This window comes from Fukomys damarensis, unplaced genomic scaffold (genome assembly GCF_012274545.1).
Source record: "Fukomys damarensis isolate Sample0158 unplaced genomic scaffold, DMR_v1.0_HiC HiC_scaffold_3, whole genome shotgun sequence".
Lineage (NCBI taxonomy): Eukaryota > Metazoa > Chordata > Mammalia > Rodentia > Bathyergidae > Fukomys > Fukomys damarensis.
Window position 1 is genome coordinate 36,688,353 of NW_022900915.1, and position 20,176 is coordinate 36,708,528.

Below are 20,176 nucleotides of genomic sequence, written 5' to 3' on the forward strand. Positions count from 1 at the left end.
ATATATATAAATTTTCTCATATATCACATGATTCAACTAGTCCTAAAAACCAATCAGTGAATTTGACCCTAATTCTACTTTATAGGCCATTTAATACATAATTTACATTGTCTATGAAAATTTTCATAGATAAATCCAAGAAGACTACTGGATTATAAATTAGTCACCAAGATTAATTTACTATGAATACATCACCAAAGTTTGTTTCCATTGAGGATTTATCCTGACACTCACAGGTCCCACTGATGCTCACCCACATGCTGGGTGTGGGCACACTGCTTAATCCCAAAACTTCCTTTACAAATTAGAACCTGCATTATATTTGCCTCTGTGATTCCTTAAAGTCACGTGAGCATGCATAAAAAATAAAATTTACATATTCCCTGAAAATCTTTTCTTTTCAATGAAAAAGATGCATATATGGTCACATATGGATGTTAGTCATCGATAAGCCAACTACTACTTTCTCCAGAGCTGTGGTCTACCTCTACACATGAGCAAAAATACACTGTCAGGAGAGTTCTTGTGAGCACTAACATAAAACTGACTATGATGACTGTTGGGGAAAACTGAAAATCACTTAGAACCAAGACTCACCTTCAGCAAAAGTCAGAATGTTTCCAGCACCTATAAAATCCAAACCCTCAGTGGCCGATCCACCAACAACTCTCCATTCCACAATCACCTGACCTAAGCTGCCTCCTGTCCTGTGGATCATCAGCTCCACCAAGGTTTGCGGCTGTTCCTGAACGTCCACGAGTGAGCCATCTTCGGAGGTGTTGGGGCTGATGCTGAATATCACAAACACTCCAAAGGCATCACCATTGAGTGCTATGACAACTGTAGAAGTATTTGGCTGGCCGATGGTTGGCGGACTTTTAAAACTGGCAGTGATGTTCATGAGGTGAACTTCGAGGAGAGAAATGAGGAAACTCTTGTCCATTTCTGGAAAATCATCAGGAAGAATGGACACTGTGAGATTTGCAAACTCGTCACCTTCCAGCATCATGGCCCACTGCCTTGTCACAGGCTCGTAGTCAATGCCGGCCACAGCCCGACCACTAAACAGAGACGCCACCCTGGTCTTGTTTTTCCTGTAGGTCCAGAAGTCTGAACTGTTGACAGTTGGGCTGATCCACGACGTCATCCAAAAGCACTGTGGACCCTCAGCAGCACTGAGAAAGGAAAAGGCCGAGCAGGCCTGCTCTCGGAGGCACAGAGTGGCACAGGTGTACCGGGGCTCCCCCAGGGCCGAGACGTTCACCCAAGTCCTCCAAAGAGGGTCAGGAAGCCCTTGAACTGGCGACTCGTAGTAGGACAGTAAATCCTGACCTTCCTCAACTGCGTGGGCCACTACGTCAATGTCAGAAGTACTGTATAACAACAGCAGCCGGCCAAAGAGCCCTCCGCTAAAAGGTGGAGGCAATTAAAACACGGTTAAGCACTCAAAGCCCTGTGCGGATCGCGTGCAAAGCCGAGCAGCGCTGGCTATGGTTGAAGTACAAGTAAAACACAACCGTGTTGATTAATTAACCTCTGGTTCTCAACACTGTATCTTTTATCATGTAAAGGAATTTTGTCAGTTTTCAATCAAATAATGTTTATTTTTAATAAAGCTAAGATAAAACATCCTGCAAGGTAGGCCAATGGCATCCATTTCAGAACTTTCAAAGAGAATCACAAAAATGATTTTATTGCTAAATTTCACTGAAACAAAGCAATAACAACATTATGGGTACTTTTATAGGAAGCATAGTTACTTGCCACTGAAGGAGCTCAGTGAACACTACGGGGGCTCACAAGAAAAAATGAACCCTGAAAATGTACCTCGTCATGTGACAAGTGAGTGTTACCTAACTTAGATGCCAGAGGTATTGAGATTCTAACAGGCCGCAGATGGAAGCAGTAAGCTTCTGGAGTGAGGCAGCCTAACGGTGCGTAACCCGTCAGCCAATTCACTAGCAATGGGCGTGGTGCATGTGATGGGCTTCCCCCTGAGTAAACGGACTCAACACATTGCAATAACATACAAAATGAGCTGTGATACAGAAAAGCCACCAAATCTAAATTATGTAGTAGTAGAAGGATCCCTTCTACACCCACAATTCCCACCATCCCGCAGGTGCACACAGCCGTCTCATGTACCTTCTCCTGACAGTTATGTTAGCACAGGAACTTCTCTCCAGGGGCTCTTGGACACGATAAACCGACTGGACAAAGGCTACCGTACCGTAAGGGTTGTCATTGGCGGGGATAATAATACTTGCCACTCGATCTAACCCAACAGTACCTCCACCGGAGGCATCAGTTAGTTGCACTTGAATAACCTAAAAATACAGTGAAAACTTCCTTAACAGCATCCCCGTTCTGAAATTACAATAAGAATTATGCAGGAAACTAATCAAACATATCCATACATGAACAAGAACAAAATGGAAAAAAATATAAATAGACTCAAAAATCTCCCCCATTACATTTACAAACCCAGCATGTAACAGAATAATCCAGCAATGTTTCATAGTAGCGCTTGCTTATGTATGAGAAATACAGGCTGTCTGAATTCCTTAAGGTCCAATTACATAACCATATAAATCAATTTAAGATCCCTGTTTGTGTTCATCATTTCAATAATACTAATTTTAGGTCCTATGCCTTTTTAATCTAAGGTAAACACCACAGATACATTTTGGTGGAAAGTTAATCCACTGTGCTTTATTTCCAACCTTGCCTTAAATAGAAATTACCGAGAAGCTTAAAAGATAAAACACCATATTTTAATGTCATCTAAACTTAGAGTTTGTCATACTGCTGCATCTTCTTGAAAAAAAAATATATATCAGGAGAATATATATCTAGTATATTTGTCATATAGTTAATTCTCAATAATGGTTGAAGATGAAAAAATTAGTAGAAAATCAAGAAAATAATTAAGACTGGTTCACACTCAAGCCAAAAGAGAACATGAATACAAATTAAGTTTATACAAAGCAAATGTAGCAAGAATTATTATAGGTGCATATATACATTTAATCATTTAACCAAAATGTTGAAAAGTGCAATGTAATTACACACACAAAAAAAATCTTATTCTGGTAAATTGGCATGCATATACAATCTATTTCTAGAGTATTCCTGTTTTTGTTATATACTTTCAAACTACCACATTTTGGACATTTTTGCAGATATAACTTATTTGCTATAGATATATCTTATTGATATAGCATCCTTTCTAAAATGTCACAGCAACAGCCACCTGGTCTAGTCACTGCAAAACAAAGCATAATTTACAATGTCATTCTAAACTAGCTATGCCTCTCACCTCTTCGATCTCCGGAACGTCGTCAGGCAGGACCTCTAACAACAAGGTTTGAATGGTTTCCCCAGGGGCAAAGGTCACATTACCTGAGACAACTCGCAGGTCGCCAGTAGCAAGCTGTCCATTAATGGTGGCAACCCACTGTACAGTAACATTGCCGAGTGTCCCAGAATTTCGAATTATTGGCAGGTTTACCTTCACTGAGTTAAACTCAGGTTCCTCTACAATAAGTTTAGTAATCTGAAAACCTGAAGGGCAGAGAAGAGTTGATTTCAAGTAAAAGGAAAACTAAGTGAACATAAAACTAGCACAGTGGATCCTTTTTCCCCTAAGTCTTTGTAACCGCACCCCACAGAATCTCAGTAACATGCTGAGATACCACTTGATCAGCTCTGCCAAACTAGTTTTCATTGTGATAAAAGCAGAACCCATAAACTCAGATGTCCACAGGGCTCACGGATGTACGAGACACAAGTGAAATAAATCCCTGGGGCCTGCAGCTGGGCACACGGGGCCAGCGTGGTCCACAGAGGTACATGCTATTTTGCTTCACCAGTGAAACTACACAGGAAAATGGACTTGATGTTCCCAGATTTTCCTATTTAGCAAGAAAGCTCAAAAATCCACATCTGAATGAGAATTTCTTTAAATAAGTTTTCTAAAGAATTAGCTAAGATTTCAGAAGCCACTTGTAGGAGCCAGATCTGACCTAAAACCTAGTGGGCTGTAGTTTCCATGTCTGTGTTAAGAAGTGATTTTCTTTTTTTATTTCTTTTATCTTTAAATAACTACTGACCATTTGCCAGTTACTCTACCTGGTCATCCAATATACCAGTATTAGCAGGTTAAAAAAGAACTCCTGAATCAATCAATTTGAGTGTCTAAAAATAAAGAAGAGGCCATTTTCTATGTCTCATCTGGGCAAGTAAAAGACACAAAGCAACATGGTTACCAAATAGTCCATAGGGGTCGTCGGAAGCCTCGATAATAATAATCGCCTCCCTTAATGCCCCGAGCGTGGCTCCTCCCGTCGTTTCATTCAGCAGTTGAATAAGGAAAGATTCCTCCAGCTCAGGGTAGATGTCATTAATGATATATATTGGCACAGCTTTACTGGTTTCCCCTTCCAGCAAGACCACATCTGATGAAGCTACACTGTAATCTTCACCTACAAAAATAAAAGGCTTACTCCAAAATAGGACAAACGTTCCATACTGTAGAAACACAAACAAAATTTATGGATGCACCTGGGCAGACTTTTTCAGGATGTTAACTACATTTATTCTAAACAAGAAAACGTTTCTTTTCAAAATCACCAAATAATAGGAAGGACTTCCTGAGGGTGCTCATGGAAATTCCTTCACTTTCAGAAAGACGTGTACATAGTTGGGTGTGCATCTGTGTGCATGTGTATTTGGGCATGTGTATTTAGAGAGAGTCAGAGTTATTCATTACAATAAAATGTCTCCTATCTACAAAAAAAGAGATGTATATAAAATTTTTTTAGAACAAAGAACAGACCTAGAATTCTAGTCTCACGAGGAGATAAATTATTTTCTTGCACATCTGTATTGTTAATGGTGTGGCTCAAAATGAGAGGTTTTCCTGTGAAGTTGGATTCTACCTACTGCTGAGTGTCATGAAGGTTGGGGTGTGCTCTGTTTCTGATCCCACAATGGGTAGAGCACATCTCACTGGAAAGTCCAATCTAAGGTCTCAGGACACAGACTCGTCACACCCACTACCTGTCCTGGTGTGAGGCCACCTGGAGGACGCTGGGGACTCTAAGGAGCTGCCCACCCCAAAAATGTGCATGCCATGCAGTACTGGGGGCATCTGATTTAGTGTCTTCTCAAGCAAGGATCGTGTCCACATGATTTTTTCCTACAAATCAGGCAAATAAATCATTCATTCACACTCATTACCTTGAGTGAACTCTAGAAAGATTCTAATTTAATTGCTCTTAGACAAATCTCTCTCTAAATGCTGGAACTTGACTGGAAGGCAGTATCTTAATGCCGGCATTTGACAATGAAATCATTTTTCCTACTTAAAGTGGCTAATGCTAGCCACTGCCTCTTCCATATTCCTCATCAGTAAATGAGCAGAAGAAAGGAGTTACAGACAGGGCTGGCTGAAGGACTGAAAGCAGCAGCTGCTCATTTTATCCCGTGGTCTTCAGTATCCATTTACATAGGAATCCCTTTCGAAGAATGAAAACATACACAAAGAGAAAGCCAGGGACATCCATAGTTCACTTTTCATTAGGTTGTGCACATTTTGAAAACCATGGCTTTGGAATGCATGCAGAAATTTACTATCAGTTTTCACAAATACAGATCAGGGATATATTAAAGCTCTAGATTTGTGTCAAAAAGATGCAAGAATAACACTGCTTTCTAGCTGACTTTCCTGATTATCTCTTTGGGTAGCTCTACTAACCAAGGACACGTGTCCCTCTAAGAGTTCACTGTTCCTAGATGTCTCTTCTTACCAGCAATCGCAGTCAACGGCACGGCTTTAAACTTCACAGAAACATCTGCAAAGGCCCCTCCTGTTCGAGTCACACTGATGATGGGTCCAGTGTGACTTTCGGCCACTCGAACAACTGGTGCCGAGAGCTGAAGAGTTCCAAAGGCATCATCGTTGGCCAGGATAATTAGATGGGCTACCGTTTCCACCTGAGGCCCAAGGCGAGGAGAGTTTGGAACTGAAAGGCAGAAAACAAGCTAATATATCAAGGTTCTAAGAAATACCTGAAAATCAAGAAACCTCAGTAAGAGTCCATCAGCCAAATGAGATCCCCATTTGATGTTCCTCTCTGCTGTTTGTATTTTAAAAGATTCACATACATATAGCTGGGGATCTAGTTCAGTGATAGTGCCTGCCTGGCAAGCACAAGGTCCTGAGTTTGAGTCCCGGTACCAAAAAAAGAAAAAGAAAAAATATATTAGGCATTGGAGATACAAAAATAAATCACAACTCCCTGCTTTCCTGAAACTTATGTTCTATGGATGATTTGACTTTAAAATATCAGCAAAGAAACAGTTACCCTAGAGGAATAGTTTCATAAGCTGGAAATTTATCAAAGAGGAAAGTGATTCATGTATAATTAATCATCAACTTACATAATGCTACAATAGATAATAATGAAGATACAGAATTATCTTCTAATTAGTTCATCGCTATGCCAATTTTTTAAAAAGCATTCCATTTACAAAACTGGGCAGAAAAGTAATTTAGCTGCTTGAGCTCAGAGACCAGCTACAAACTGTAGTCAACCTTTTATAAACACTAGAACTTATTCCTCCTAGTAGTATTTGTAATCTGTCGCCCAAGGATCCTCTGTCCTTCCTATCTTTTCCACTCTTTAATAATCATTGTTCTATTCTCTTCCTTGAGATCAAATTTTTTAGTTTCCACATGAGTGCAATATTTATCTTTCTGTGCCTGGCGTAATTCACTTACAGTAATGTCCTCTAGTTCCATCCATTTTGTCAAAAATAACAGGATTTCACTCTTTGGTAAAGCCAAATAATATGCAACTGTGCACACAGATTCTTTATCTATTCATCTGCTGATATATGATTACACGTGAAAGAACTGCCCTAGGCATGGTGCTTACAGATGCATAATCTTGAGTGAGGCACAAAGAAATTCCAGAAATCATCTAAGGCCTCACACTCAAACTGGCAGGCACTGTCCAGAGGGTTACTACAGCCAGACGGGTGTCCCCACGCCCTGCTCTCTCCCTGCAGCCTCTCACCAAGCCAGCTATGAAAGCTTCCACTCTCTAGGATGGGAGTCCCCCTACACACGATCCCACCTGCTGACCAACCTCCTCATCCATGAGAGTTGATGAGATCATACTCAGAAGAGAGCACCAGGTTCTAGGCCACACTTATCTATTGAAATTTGAGGCACAATTAAACAGACTTGTAGTTAAGTGTTTATTGTTTATCTTACATCGTAGTTGTTCTGAATTGTCTCAGTATAATATATGGTTCTGGGCACATAGCAAATGTAAAACGCATGTGGACTGCTTCTCGGAAGTACACAGATACCCCGTATGTACCACAGAGTTAATAATGACTGCACGTATTTACTGAGTGCTTACCATGTGCCAGACACTGTTAAAGTTTATATACAATATCATATTTAATCCTCATAGTATATGTATATTATGGATGAGAAAATTAGGGTCTTAAAAATTATGTGAAATAGCTTGTTGCTATATCCTGGAACATAAGTTACCTAACACCAACACAGGTCCTAGCCAAAACAAAGCTGTGCTTTACAACTATTACTTAATAAGAATAATTACTGAGTTTTATTTAAATTTAGTTCCTATATTAACTGATCTAAATCTGGCTTTTTTTGGAGACAGGGTCTCACTATGTAGTTGAGACTGACCTGGAACTCACTATGTAGCCCAGGCTGGTCTCATACTCCTAGCGATCCTCCTGCCTCAGCCTCCTGAGTGGTGGGATTACAGATGTGCGCCACCTCACCCGGTTAAATCTGGCTTTTTAAAAAAGAAGTGGGGAGGGGTTATGTGAGAATTTTTTTATGTTTAAAAAATTATTTATAATTTCATGATTCATAAAGTTTATGGGTATATTTTAGGTATACAGTATGATGCCATTCATCATTGGGAATTATTGAACCCAATGTGTAGATAATGTTAACAATTATAAATTCCCTTCTACAACGTTGGACTATAATTACTTTCCTTATGGCTAAGAATATTGCTCACCCTATACGCTACCCCCAACCCAGGTGTTATAGTAAGGTGAAGAAGCTTCTAAGAAGCCTTAATCCATGTGGCAGAATACAAGCAACATGAACCTTATGTTTCAGGGTATGTAACCCCACAAACTTTTACAATTTCTTACTGTGACACAGATATCTGTTACCAATACTGTACAAAGAAGGCTGGGTGCTTAGGGAACCTTCAGAAATGAATCTAACAATATCCCTGGACTCTAGATTGGTCCCAGAATGGCTAAAGCTGTGTATATACACAATAGTGCTAGAGATCAGTTACACATCGAGTCCCCAGAAGCTACTGAAATTTACTCTGAGAACATAACTGACATTAAAAATATGATTTTGAAGGAGAAAATATGTTCATTTCCCACTGTCTTACAGATAAACTTGTACGAGATGATACTTTCAGAATTATACCTTAGTATTTTTATAGACGCTTTCATTTTACTAAAGCCTACATTCGATGTTTTAAGATTCTTATTTCTCATAACACATTAGTGGATGCTTACCTGGGCGATTCTGTACTTTCTCCACTAAAGCTGAACTGAGTAGCTGAATAAACACAGACTCCGACCTTTCTGGTTCATCATCATCCAAAACCGAGATAGTTATTCTCGCTTCACTCTGATTAGCCACAAAAAGAGCAAATCCAGAAGCTGATACATAGTCTCTTCCTTGAGTAGCTCTGGCTAAATTAGGTGGAAAATAAGGTGGTTTTTCCGTATCATCTAGTGTCGCATAGGAGACTCTGACCGTCCCCAGGAGGCCTTTCAACCTGATGATGGATAATGTGACATTTCGGGTCACTTCCTCCACTCTGAGAGGTCTATATTCCTCAGAAAAAATGAGTACCCCATAAGGATCATCACTGGCCAACACTACTAACGTGGCACTGGTGTGAACGCCCAAGGAGCCACTGGAGACACGGAGGATCGACACTGAGAATGCCTTATCCAGCTCAGGGTCCTCATCTGGCAGGATTTCCACTGTGATGTGGGCACGCGTCTGCCCAATCTCGAAGGTGACGTTTCCAGACGTGACAGCAAGATCGCCATCAGGGTCTGAGTCTATGTCCCAGTGCAAAGTCACCTGGGACAGCGCTCCATGAGTCCTTACCACCTACGAAACAGTCAATAGTAAGATGTTTCAAAGAGAGAAAACCCACTGACTTAGAGGCTGCGAGCAAATAATGATAGCGGCATTATAAATTTAATTTTATGATGTAAGTTCTTAAGACTGGAACATTACTGAAAGCAGGCAAATATGCCATCCATCTCTGAGACCCTTGGGAATTGTATAAATGTAGAGTAGTTAAAAAGTGATTATTAAATGAAACCACATATTGATGAAAATTTTTAGTTTCTAAATTATAGGTATACCTTATATGTAACTATAATATACATTAAAAATGAATCAAACGTGACCAACAATTTATTACACATGCATATTTATAAAAAATTTACATTTACTGCCAAAATGGTATTTACTTGATTATAAGGAATAGATGTGTGGCACTTTTCTGAAGTCATCCATAAAATTCATTTTAAAAATAAATAGTATTTCCTTGTCTTTGATATAATACAACCAGAAAACAAAAACAAAAGCCCATATTTGACCGAAGGTAAAATAAAACATATTTTAAAAGGAAGAAATTTTTTTCAATACATTAAGAATGAACAGCTTAGACATGCTCAAAAATAACTCCCAGTTTCTTATCCTCAAAAATAATTTTTATTTGTACTCAAAATGATTGCTAGTTCAAAAGAAAATTATAGATAATGACTTTATTAAAACGTGATCTTTCTCCCTAACTCTTTGTTCTTTTTTCTAAGTAACTATTTTTTCTACACTTGGTCAATTGATTCCACAACAGTTTATTGAAGAACTGCCCAAGTAATACAGAATAACATGTTGGGGGACTTTTCTTTGTTATTTGTATAAAAGCTGAGGGTACTAAGAAAGCTTCTAGCTTACCTGGATCTCTGAACAATAGAATCCTTATGAATTTCTGCTGGAACCAAGTAGAATGAACACACATATACACAACCATACAGAGTTATCATTAACACTTCTGTTCAAAAATGTTTGGATTTCTTTTTCCTTCTAGGAAATAGCAGAACAGGACTGTACTTCAGCCTCTCACATTAGGTATGGCCATGTGATTTGCTGTGACCATGGAAATTGAAGTATAAAGAAGTAAAAGCAGCAAATAAATATATGAAAAAATGTTCCACATCACTGGTCATTTAAGAGATGCAGATGAAAACAACACTGAGATTCCACCTCACCCCACAAGGAATGGCTGCTATCAAGAAATCAACCAATAACAAATGTTGGCAGGGATGTGGGGAGAAAGGAACCCTTCTCCATTGTCGGTGGTAGTGCAGACTGGTGCAACCACTGTAGAAATCAATATGGAGATACCTCAAAGAACTAGGATTAAAGGTTCCATTTGACCCAGCCATCCCTCTGCTGGGTATCTTTCCAAAAGAATTAAAAGAATCATATCACAGTGATATATGCGCACCTATGTTTATAGCGGCTCATTTTGTAATAGCTAAAACTTGGAAACAACCCAATTGCCCATCAGCTATAAAGAATGAGAAACTAGAGTTATACATAGGAAAATGGATGCATATTGAGGTCACACCCTTAAGTGAAATAAATAAGACACACATGTGCAAATACCAAATCATTCCTCTGGTGTGAAAAACTAAAAGTGTAAATAAGATCCAAATGGTATAAATGACAATGTGAAATAGGAAGAAAAGGGCTAAAGGTGTAGGAGAAGTGGGAAGGGTAGGGGAAAGCTAATAAGGGAAAAGGAAAAAACATGAGAAAATGAAAAAATGGAAAAAAAGCTTTTTTAAATAGGGAAGGGAGGAGGGGTGAAGGGAGGGCAGGGGTGTGGGGAAACAATGAGAGCCAAGACCTGTCATGGAAAGGTACAAGATCCCAGTGATGAATGCAACCGTACTGTATACCTAACATGTACCAATAAACTCAATGGGAAAAAAAAAAAGAATGAAACTCAGGTTCAGAAAGCATTGGGGAAAACAGGTCTGGAGGAGCTCATCTACTGGGCCTTTGAGCAAGGCCCGGTCTCAACCTGAGACAGAAGGGGAAGGGGAGGGAGCTCAGCGGTGCAGCGCTTGCTGAGCACGCAGGAGGCCCTTGGTTCAATCCTCAGTTCCGTAAAAAGAAGGCACAACGAAGGAAGAAGTTCAGATGAAACCCCTGCTGAGCGGGAGGCTCTGCAATGCCTGGCCTCTAGAGTGAACAAAAGACCGATGATCAGAAGCCCTCACCAGTTAGGACAGATGAATACCATGAGCGAGTAACAAATTTCTGTTGTGCTTAGACACTGATAGTTTGGAGATGTTTGTTACCACAGTCTGTCCAATCTCATAAAAAGAATCTGCATCAGATAAATAATCATAGCACAGCTTTGTTGTATTTCTCCTTAACTAAAGGGTCAGAAATCTAGACTTCAGAATAATAAAATGAATTTATATGCACAATTAAACACAGATAAATGCCAAATCACTACTCAGTTATCAATTTGTACAATCTGTGCCAATGGGCTCATTCCTTTCTACCTAAAGAAAAAAAAAAACAACAGAAAACACACCTTCATAATACAATAACACATTTTGTAAGAACACAGCAGGAATGGAGGGGAAAAGTACTCACATTTAACAAAACAGTGCTGTACCCATCTTCTGGTTCAGTTCCATTGACAAAGAGCGACTCTGGGCTAAACTGGAACACGCCATGGGCATGGTCAGAGGCTGCGATAGTCACCAGGATCTGGGAAGCTACTCCTAGGCTGGCTGCAGGAACAAGTTCCAACAAGTAGCAGGAAAATGTTAATCGGTCATTTACAAACCACAGGAAAAGGCAAGGAGCAACTTTTGAAAAGAGCCATTCCATTCACAGAGTACATTCTAATTTGCTTTAGAAAGAACGGCAGACACAAATGGTTACCACATATATTCGTTTTTATGACTCTCTACACTGGCACAAACTTGGTACACAAGTGTTACAAGGGCACTTGGAGATGAATAAAGAAAACTTGTTTTTCTTCTCTATGAAAAGGAACATAGAGAATCCAGGAGGAAGGTCCACAACTTCCACTGACCTCCAAAGTACTTGAGCCTAACTCACGTTCACCTTTAATGAAACAGAAATTTAGTCAATCTGGCTGAGGATTAATTCCTGGTGCATTGACTCCAGGCCTGCTTTCTCACAATCTTACTATCAATATGATCCAAACAGTCCAATCCTGTAACTAAAAAGATGCTAAGATCTAAAGAAACTTCTTCTATTTTCCTAAGAAGTAATTCAGTGTTCATTTTGCATTACTGAGGACCAAAAAAAGAAAAAGAAAAACCCTATAGGTAGCAAATAAATACAGAGAAATTAATGAGGCGCTGATGGAAGTTAGGAATGGAGGAGTGGGAACGTGAGTTCTGACCCTCCAAAAAACAACCTGGCACTGGGAAAGGAGCCTCTGAGAAGGACAGCGAGTTCTCTTTCAGCTATCAAGTCTTCTAAATATTCTCTTCACATTAGAACAAATATGCAAAGTTAAAAGCAGAATCACATTTGTGCATGAATCCATTTCAGAAGGCATCTTCCTTTCAATATTTTCCCTACAACTGGCAATTTAAGTCTCCCCATCTATTTTATTCCTCATTTCTTTTTCCATTTGTTTTGAGTAAATGCTACACATAAAAACTCACGGCTCTTTTTGTATAGTAAGCAAGTGTGATGCATTTAACATGAAATATAATAGGCACTCAAAGCTATACAAAATGTTTTTCAACGACTGCTTTTACAAATGTCATGAGAGCGCAGTTGCTGTCTGGTCAGACTCAGGGAGTTGCATTAAGCTCCGAGAGACCACAGCCTGGGCTTGATGGACAGGGAAGTGACTCCGACTCAGCCACTTTCTAGCAGGTGACAACCTGGAGCAAGCGACACTTTACCAAGTTGCTGTGAGGGTTAGTGAGGTAAGATATGTAAAGGACAACACATACGAGGCATCAGTAGGGTTAGTATCGCTGCCTCTGCGAAGAGACATTAAAATAAAAACATGTACTAGTGAAGGGCCGTGGGGCAGCTGCTTACCACGTCTGTGGACAGGTGGGAGGAAGGGTTCCACGTCCCCATCACCACTACCACTGCCATCAACCCTAAAGATCTCAGCCACTGCAGCAGGGGACACGCGGAGACACAGCCCACACAACACACAGTGACACAACGAGAAAGTTAAGAACTCTTAAAACACAGTAAGAGGAAAATGCAATCATATTCGCCAATGACACATTCTGCCACTGAAAGCAGATCACTGTAGGACATTACAGAATCATAAGGCCAGTCAAGCTACTAAGTAACAACTTCATTCATCGTTTCAGGAAATAGTTCATGTAAATCGTGGTTGGTATTTCACATTTCCAACTATTTGATAATGTTAGTTTTAAATTTTCATCTATTTTTATCAGTGCAAATTGTTTTCTGACCTTTAAAAAATACCCACGTGGTATCAGGAATACACTTAGGCCTGTATGTCTGTGACAGTCACTTCAGTACTAAAAAAAAATCAAAATTAGAGAAATGCATATGACACTTTCCCGTCCACACACTGAAAGCCCCAGAGCATTTACCATCCTCAGCCTTGCCATCAACATGGGATAAGCAGCTCTCCAGCCCTGGCTGTGAGACGTGTCAGCTGGAAAACCTGCAGCAACACCCCTCTGCTATCCTGTCTTTCTCACCTACACAGTGCTGCCTTTTACAGAAATGTTGTAAAGAAAAAATAAAATAACAGAAAATAATATGGAAAAAGCATAAAATGCCTTGGTAATACATAAAGGCAATACAGGCAAAGGAGCAACACCCTCAAACTCCAACCATTATTTGGCCAAATGTTTGCAAAGAAGACAGGAGGTCAGCAGTGAGAGTTATGAAAAGCGGAGTAAGAAAAGCAAAGCCACACCCATACATGTGGGCTTCTACCCATATCCCGGATTACTACGCTAGCCTAACACCTGACCTGCTCTTTGTTTCTCCCTCCATAGGACTGGATCTCCCACACAGCACCAACTGAGGCACCCAGGACCTAAAGCCATGTAAGAGACCTCAAAGTCAAACAAATCTCCACCAAATCCACAGCTCGCAGCCTCGTTCCCACACTACCTGGAAGTCATGAGGAGACATGACATTTACCCATCCATGCTTTGGCTAACACAAAACAGCTCCTCAGGCTGCGGCTGGAAGATTAGAATCAGCCCTGGGGACAAAAGAGTGCGGAGGAGAGGGCGCTCCCTGGGTCTTCAGGAGAACGTAGCTCTCCAAGCTGTCTCGCAGTCAGGCACAGTCTAGGCACATGTGGGGGTGGAGGACACTGTCTACGTTTCCTCTCTCCAATGCCAACTCACAGAGAAAATAAGCTGTGCCACTACTTCTTAGAAAGAAACTCCAGAATTCACTTGCCAGTACGCATGCTCATTTAGCATACAACAACGCATTTTCTATAGGTGGGGGAAAATGTCTCCACGAAATCACAAGTATCACTATGATCGCAATGGTCAACTCAAGAATATTTGATGTCCGAGTCTGTGCGCAGCTGAGTGGTAAAGTGCTACCGAGCGTGAGCAGGGCCCTGGGTACAGTGAGAGAGTAAGGGGGGCATCTAAGAATACTGGGCTCTCCAATGTAAATCGATATCAATATCTCAGCTTTCTAGTAAATAAGAAATCTTAGTTGTGATACAAAGGGCAGCTTTGCAAATATTTTATAGTAACTTATCAATGCAAATCCTGTCATGGGGTAATGAATGGAGGTGTGGGGCTTTTCTCCAGGGACAAGCAGAGCCGGGGTCTTCGCATGTCACCGGCCAGGTCACCCAGCACATACGTCCTGTGCTGAGCGCTCTCCAAGCTGTGACTCTGCTGTGTAATCACACCTCTGCTCCAAAGCACGAGCTTGCTTTGCTTTGCCTTCTCCAAGGTGGGAACACAGGAAGGGGAAACCCACTCACTTCACCCCAAAGGCCCCCTGCATACACAGAGATGATTTTAATATATGTGTCCTACTGAACCTCCCTTTGGCTGGCTTATATACTACAACTCTGTTCATCAGAGTAACACAGATGATAATATAATAATTTCATAGCAAAAGGGACTGTCCTGAAGAATACTATGCCAATTTTCCACTTCCTGTAATTACAAAAGTAACACGGGGTGTGGCGCTTGTATTCTGTAACTGTCAGTGAACACCTGGTAATCAAACACAGCAGACTTTCTGAAAAGAAGCATGTATAAATAGCTCATCTTTACAAGATAAATACAAATAACTTCACTCAGTACAGATACCATGTCATGAGTTTTAACTCCTAACATACTTGATAACTAGAGCTTTCTAAATATTAAGATTGAGGATAAGGTATTATTGAACTGATTTAGTGAGAATAATCTCACACAGATTACCTAAAAGGATTGGTGTTTACTTGTGTTACCTTGATATACCTTTAATGGACCTACTGTGAAAATTCAAATGAATGAATAAAGAAAACATGGTATTTACACACGGTGGAGTACTACTCTGCCATAAAGAAGGATAAGCTTTAGGCATCTGTAGGAAAATGTTTGCACCTTGAGGCCATAATGTGAAGTGAAATAAATTAGACACAAGCTTACATATTGCATAGTTTCTCTTGCATGAGAAACCCAAATTATGAAGAAAGAGCAAAGTAAAAGGTAGATAACAGGAGGTAGGGAGATGGGAAGGGGACCAGAAGATGGAAGGATCGTGGAGGGAGGGGAGGGAAAGGGGATGAAAAAGGAATTAAGATGAATCAGGGGTGTGCACCAACTTCACACAGCAAAGGCAGCCAAAACATGCACTCCAAACGCGGACAAATAAGCAAATGAAAGGAAAAAGGAGGCACAGTCGGAGGAGGTTTTAGGAACACCTGCTATAAATGACAATTGTAATTCAGCGATTTGGTATCACTGTGACACTTCATTCTAAAAACACATACTTTGGCAAAACATCAATGGATAACAAAAGGGAACTCACATAATAAAAGGAGGTATTCCTGAGAATTCATCAAACCTCATAGAAATTGAGTTGAATATAAATTTATAAAACTAGTACTCAAAATTTATGTAGAGAGATAGGAATATTCTTTTGACCAAGAAAGCAGTCACAGCTGTTTACATAAATCTTAAGGAATTACAAGATTTCAGTCTATACTCTCCAAAAACTAGTAATTCATTCACTAAAAAAGCCAGAATGGCTATTATAAAATAATATTAATAAGTGCTGGAGAGATTGTAGAGAAAAAGGAGTCCTTATCCACACTGGGTAGGAATGTAAATTAGAACAGCCACTGTGGAAAACAATATGAAGGTTTCTCAAAATACTAAAGATAGAACCACCATGTGATCTAACTATACCACTCTTGCGTATTTATCTGAAGGACAGGAAGTCAGCATACAAGAGGGACACCGGCACATACATGTTTAATATGGCACTATGGTCAAACTTGACTTATAGTCAAGATAGGGAACTAGCCTAGGTGCCCATCAATAGATGCATGGATAAAAGAAAAAAAATATATATATATAATGGAATATTATATAGCAATAAAGAAGAATGAAATGTCATTCGAAATGATGGAACTGAAGAATATTGCGTTAAATGAAATAAGACAGGCGTAGACAAGCATCACATGTTATTTCTCATATGGGGAGATGAAAACAAACAACAAAAAGGATGACATGAAAGTAGAAGAGGTCTTAAAAGGGAAGGGGAAAGGGACTGGGAGAGAGGAAGAAAGGAAAGGGAACTAGAGGGGAAAAGGGAGGCTGCACAAGGTCAAAGCACTATATATGCCTGTAAGGAAGTGTCCCGCGGAAACTCTCAAATCTGCACAATTCATGTGTTAACGGTACTTTTTTCTAATTAAAAGGACTCTTTAATGAATAAAATCTACTGCCATCGTAGTAGGTAGACAAGCAGATACTCAGTAAGAAATATCAGCCTTACTTACCTCCTCCCTCTAAGTTTAACAACTCAACTTTAAAAGACTTTTCCAGCTCAGGGATAGAATTATCAGTGATGTTGACAAAAACATATTTATATCTTTCTCCTGGTTGAAACTCTAATGTGCCAGCAGCACTCTGAAACATAAATGAAAAGTTTATTCGTTAGATTATAACTATTCAATGTCTGGAATTGCAAAATGAGAATGTTTGTGATCTACCAAATTGTTATAAATACTGCAACAGAAGAACCTAAGTAAAATACTGTACAAAATTAAAACCACTTTGGTGGATATGGATAGTACTCACTTTTCTAATTACATCCTTAAGCTAAATAAAGGAGACAGATGGATTTGAATCCTATTTGCCTATTCATCAAAACAGTAGTCAAGGCAAAAGAGAAATCTTAATAAGTGACAACCACAAATGCCTAGTCATTTCAGTACAATACACGGATTTCTCTTGACCAAATATTTAGGACTATTAACATTACATAATCGAGAAATTTAAATACTCAGGGCATAATCATAATGGCATTTTCATTCTGAGAGTCTAAGCAATATCACCTATCGTTCCATTTGGCAGTAATCTTTCCTTTATTATACTGGAGGTTAGAATTCATAATATAGATTCCCTTCAGAAAAGTTCACATACTTAAGAAAAACAAAGAGTCACTCCAAAGCAGTCTGAAGGTTCCTTTTCTTCCCCTATTCCATATAAGCATTTTCTTCCGAAGGTATGAGACTATTTTAAAGTTGCTTAAAATTTTCTAGTGTTGTTTGTGTGAGCCGCTCTATTTCATCTCGTGGAGCTGTTCGTGTCCAAATCTAAGTGGAGGAACCCACGTTCCCTCAATTACTTGCTTTTTCAGTGGTGTCAAACACATTGTGTGTGCAGGGAAACACTTTTTGATGCTTCCAATACAAAAGCAGTCAAGACAAAATTCTGACTGTGAAGAACATTCCAGAAAAAATGTTAACCATTAATAAAAATGATTGAAATAATTTTTATAAAAGGTACATAGCTCAGCGAGAGATAATTAATTTTACGCAGAGTTTAGTAGCCACTGGAGTAAACCCACAACGGAAGTAACATTTAACTTTCATGGGAAACTTTCTTATTTGCACTCAGCCATCTTTTGCACGGGTGCTGACTGCTCTTCTGGGACACGTTCTTTGTTATTCCATGCTATCGTACGCTCTCAATTTTTCTTTCTACCATCCTACCTCATTCTTTTCACTATACAGTGCCAGTTTTAACATGTTCCTTCTAATCTTAACAAATTATTCATCGGATTCTTTCTATAGATTGTATGTAGACTACCTTGTAGAGGAGAAAATAAAACAGGGGCCTCCTTAGGTCTTCTAGCTAATCCTAACTAGGAGTTAAAACCAAATTTTACTAAAGAAGTTCCCCTGGGAAGTGAGTCAAGGAGAAGGGTAGAAAAAGAGAGGAAAAAAAAAACCAGATAAAGAAAGGCACCAAGAGACCAGTAAAAGAGCAGACGGGCAGGACACAGAGAGAGAAAGCCAAGCACAATAAGCCACCCTCCCGATAAAACACAGGGGAAGCAAGGAGGGGGCTGACTTTAAGGCAGTGTGCACTCACACCTGTGCACTAACATACAAACTTATACACGTGTGTATTCACTCCAGGGGCGGCACAGAGTACAGGAGGTCCCACACGCCCCTTGCCAACTCTGAGCTAACCACTATTAAGGCACAAACTTGCCAACTAGCACCTGCCCCAAAGATACAGCCTGAAAAGGCAGGCCAAGGTCAAGTAAGCAGGCAGAGAGGAAGAAACTGCAAAGAAATGACATTAGGCAGAGGTGCCCAGAAGCCAACCCAGTTACGGCAAGTTCCAGGTGGAGGGAGGGTCACTCACCCCTGTAAAGTAGCTGGGGACAAAGCGCTACAGGTCCTCCGTCTTTCCGGGCCCCTCCCTGGCGTCCTTATCAGGGTGGCTATCTACGTCCTCCTTCTCACCACTTCCTCTCATCTGTGCAAATCAAGTGTCCTCTTTGTCCCTCTAACTTTTTATTGGGGCGGAGTTTGCCATCCCGGCCGCTGCTCGGACGGCAGATCAGCGGTGCTCGTCCCCCAGGCGTGGCATCCTCGGTTCCCTGAGCGCCAGGAGCTTTTCATACTGTGCACCTGTTCTCACCTCAAATTCGTAACCCCAGCCTGTGATAGACTTAAATCTTAATACCTATTTGAAATTTTACATATAATTTCCACCACAGTCTCAAATTCATGATCTTTCCTTAAAAATCCTATCTTATCAAATCCTCCCCACACGGCTCAATTGTGGAGCAAGGAGTTGCCGGGCCCTGGGGACTCATTCTTGAAGCCCTTTTCGGCCTTATCCTCCACACTAAACAACCCTCAGATCCTGTCATCTAATTCACAGACCCATTTTCACCTCCGCTGTCGCCAGCCTGGCTCAAGACACCACCGCGTCTTGCCTCACACCACAAACTGACTGCTTACTTGTCTTTCTGTATCAGACTCTAATCTGCTCTCCACGATTCAGCCTCGTGACCTGTCACGAATACATAACAGCTTTCAATCACTGCTCCTTGTTAAGAGATCCACAAGTGGCCCCGAGTGATGCAGTCCCCGCAGAGCTTCTCTCTCCCTCGCCACACCTTGCTCTCCACACTGTGGAAACACTGCCCACCTGCAGGCCTCCTCCCTTCACTGACTCCAGACTCCAGACAATTACCAGTCTCAAGCAGTCCTCTCCCCCTCTGTCCACTGTTGCCCTCCTTGCACTTCAGTCAGCCTGAAGCCAGGAAGCTTTCCCAGAATACCCAGCCTGCATCACCAACACCCACCTCTCCCACAGCTCACAGGCCTTGAGCACTCCCCAAAGTCTCACCGAGTAACTGACTAGCCGTTCAGTGTCACCCAACAGGCTGGGACGGAAGCAACCTGATGCTGAGGACCACTGACAACTTCAATGAGAACAAGGTCAATTACTTCCTCTTCTGTACACATTCCTCCTGGCTCCTCCCTCCCCTCAACACACCCTC

General features: G+C 40.6%; 1 protein-coding gene across 1 annotated transcript in view; it reads right to left on the bottom strand.

Annotated features, from left to right (window-relative positions):
• Adgrv1 (adhesion G protein-coupled receptor V1) overlaps positions 1-20,176 on the bottom strand; it is a 405,831-nt gene that overhangs the window by 330,004 nt on the left and 55,651 nt on the right. The window contains exons 25-33 of the mRNA XM_033767703.1: positions 17,148-17,277; positions 13,220-13,300; positions 11,780-11,919; positions 8,596-9,205; positions 5,811-6,026; positions 4,269-4,484; positions 3,320-3,564; positions 2,146-2,327; positions 598-1,409 (exon numbers count right to left, since the gene is read on the bottom strand). Of these exons, the coding sequence (XP_033623594.1) occupies positions 598-1,409; positions 2,146-2,327; positions 3,320-3,564; positions 4,269-4,484; positions 5,811-6,026; positions 8,596-9,205; positions 11,780-11,919; positions 13,220-13,300; positions 17,148-17,277 (2,632 nt within the window). The remainder of the gene's footprint in view (positions 1-597; positions 1,410-2,145; positions 2,328-3,319; positions 3,565-4,268; positions 4,485-5,810; positions 6,027-8,595; positions 9,206-11,779; positions 11,920-13,219; positions 13,301-17,147; positions 17,278-20,176) is intronic.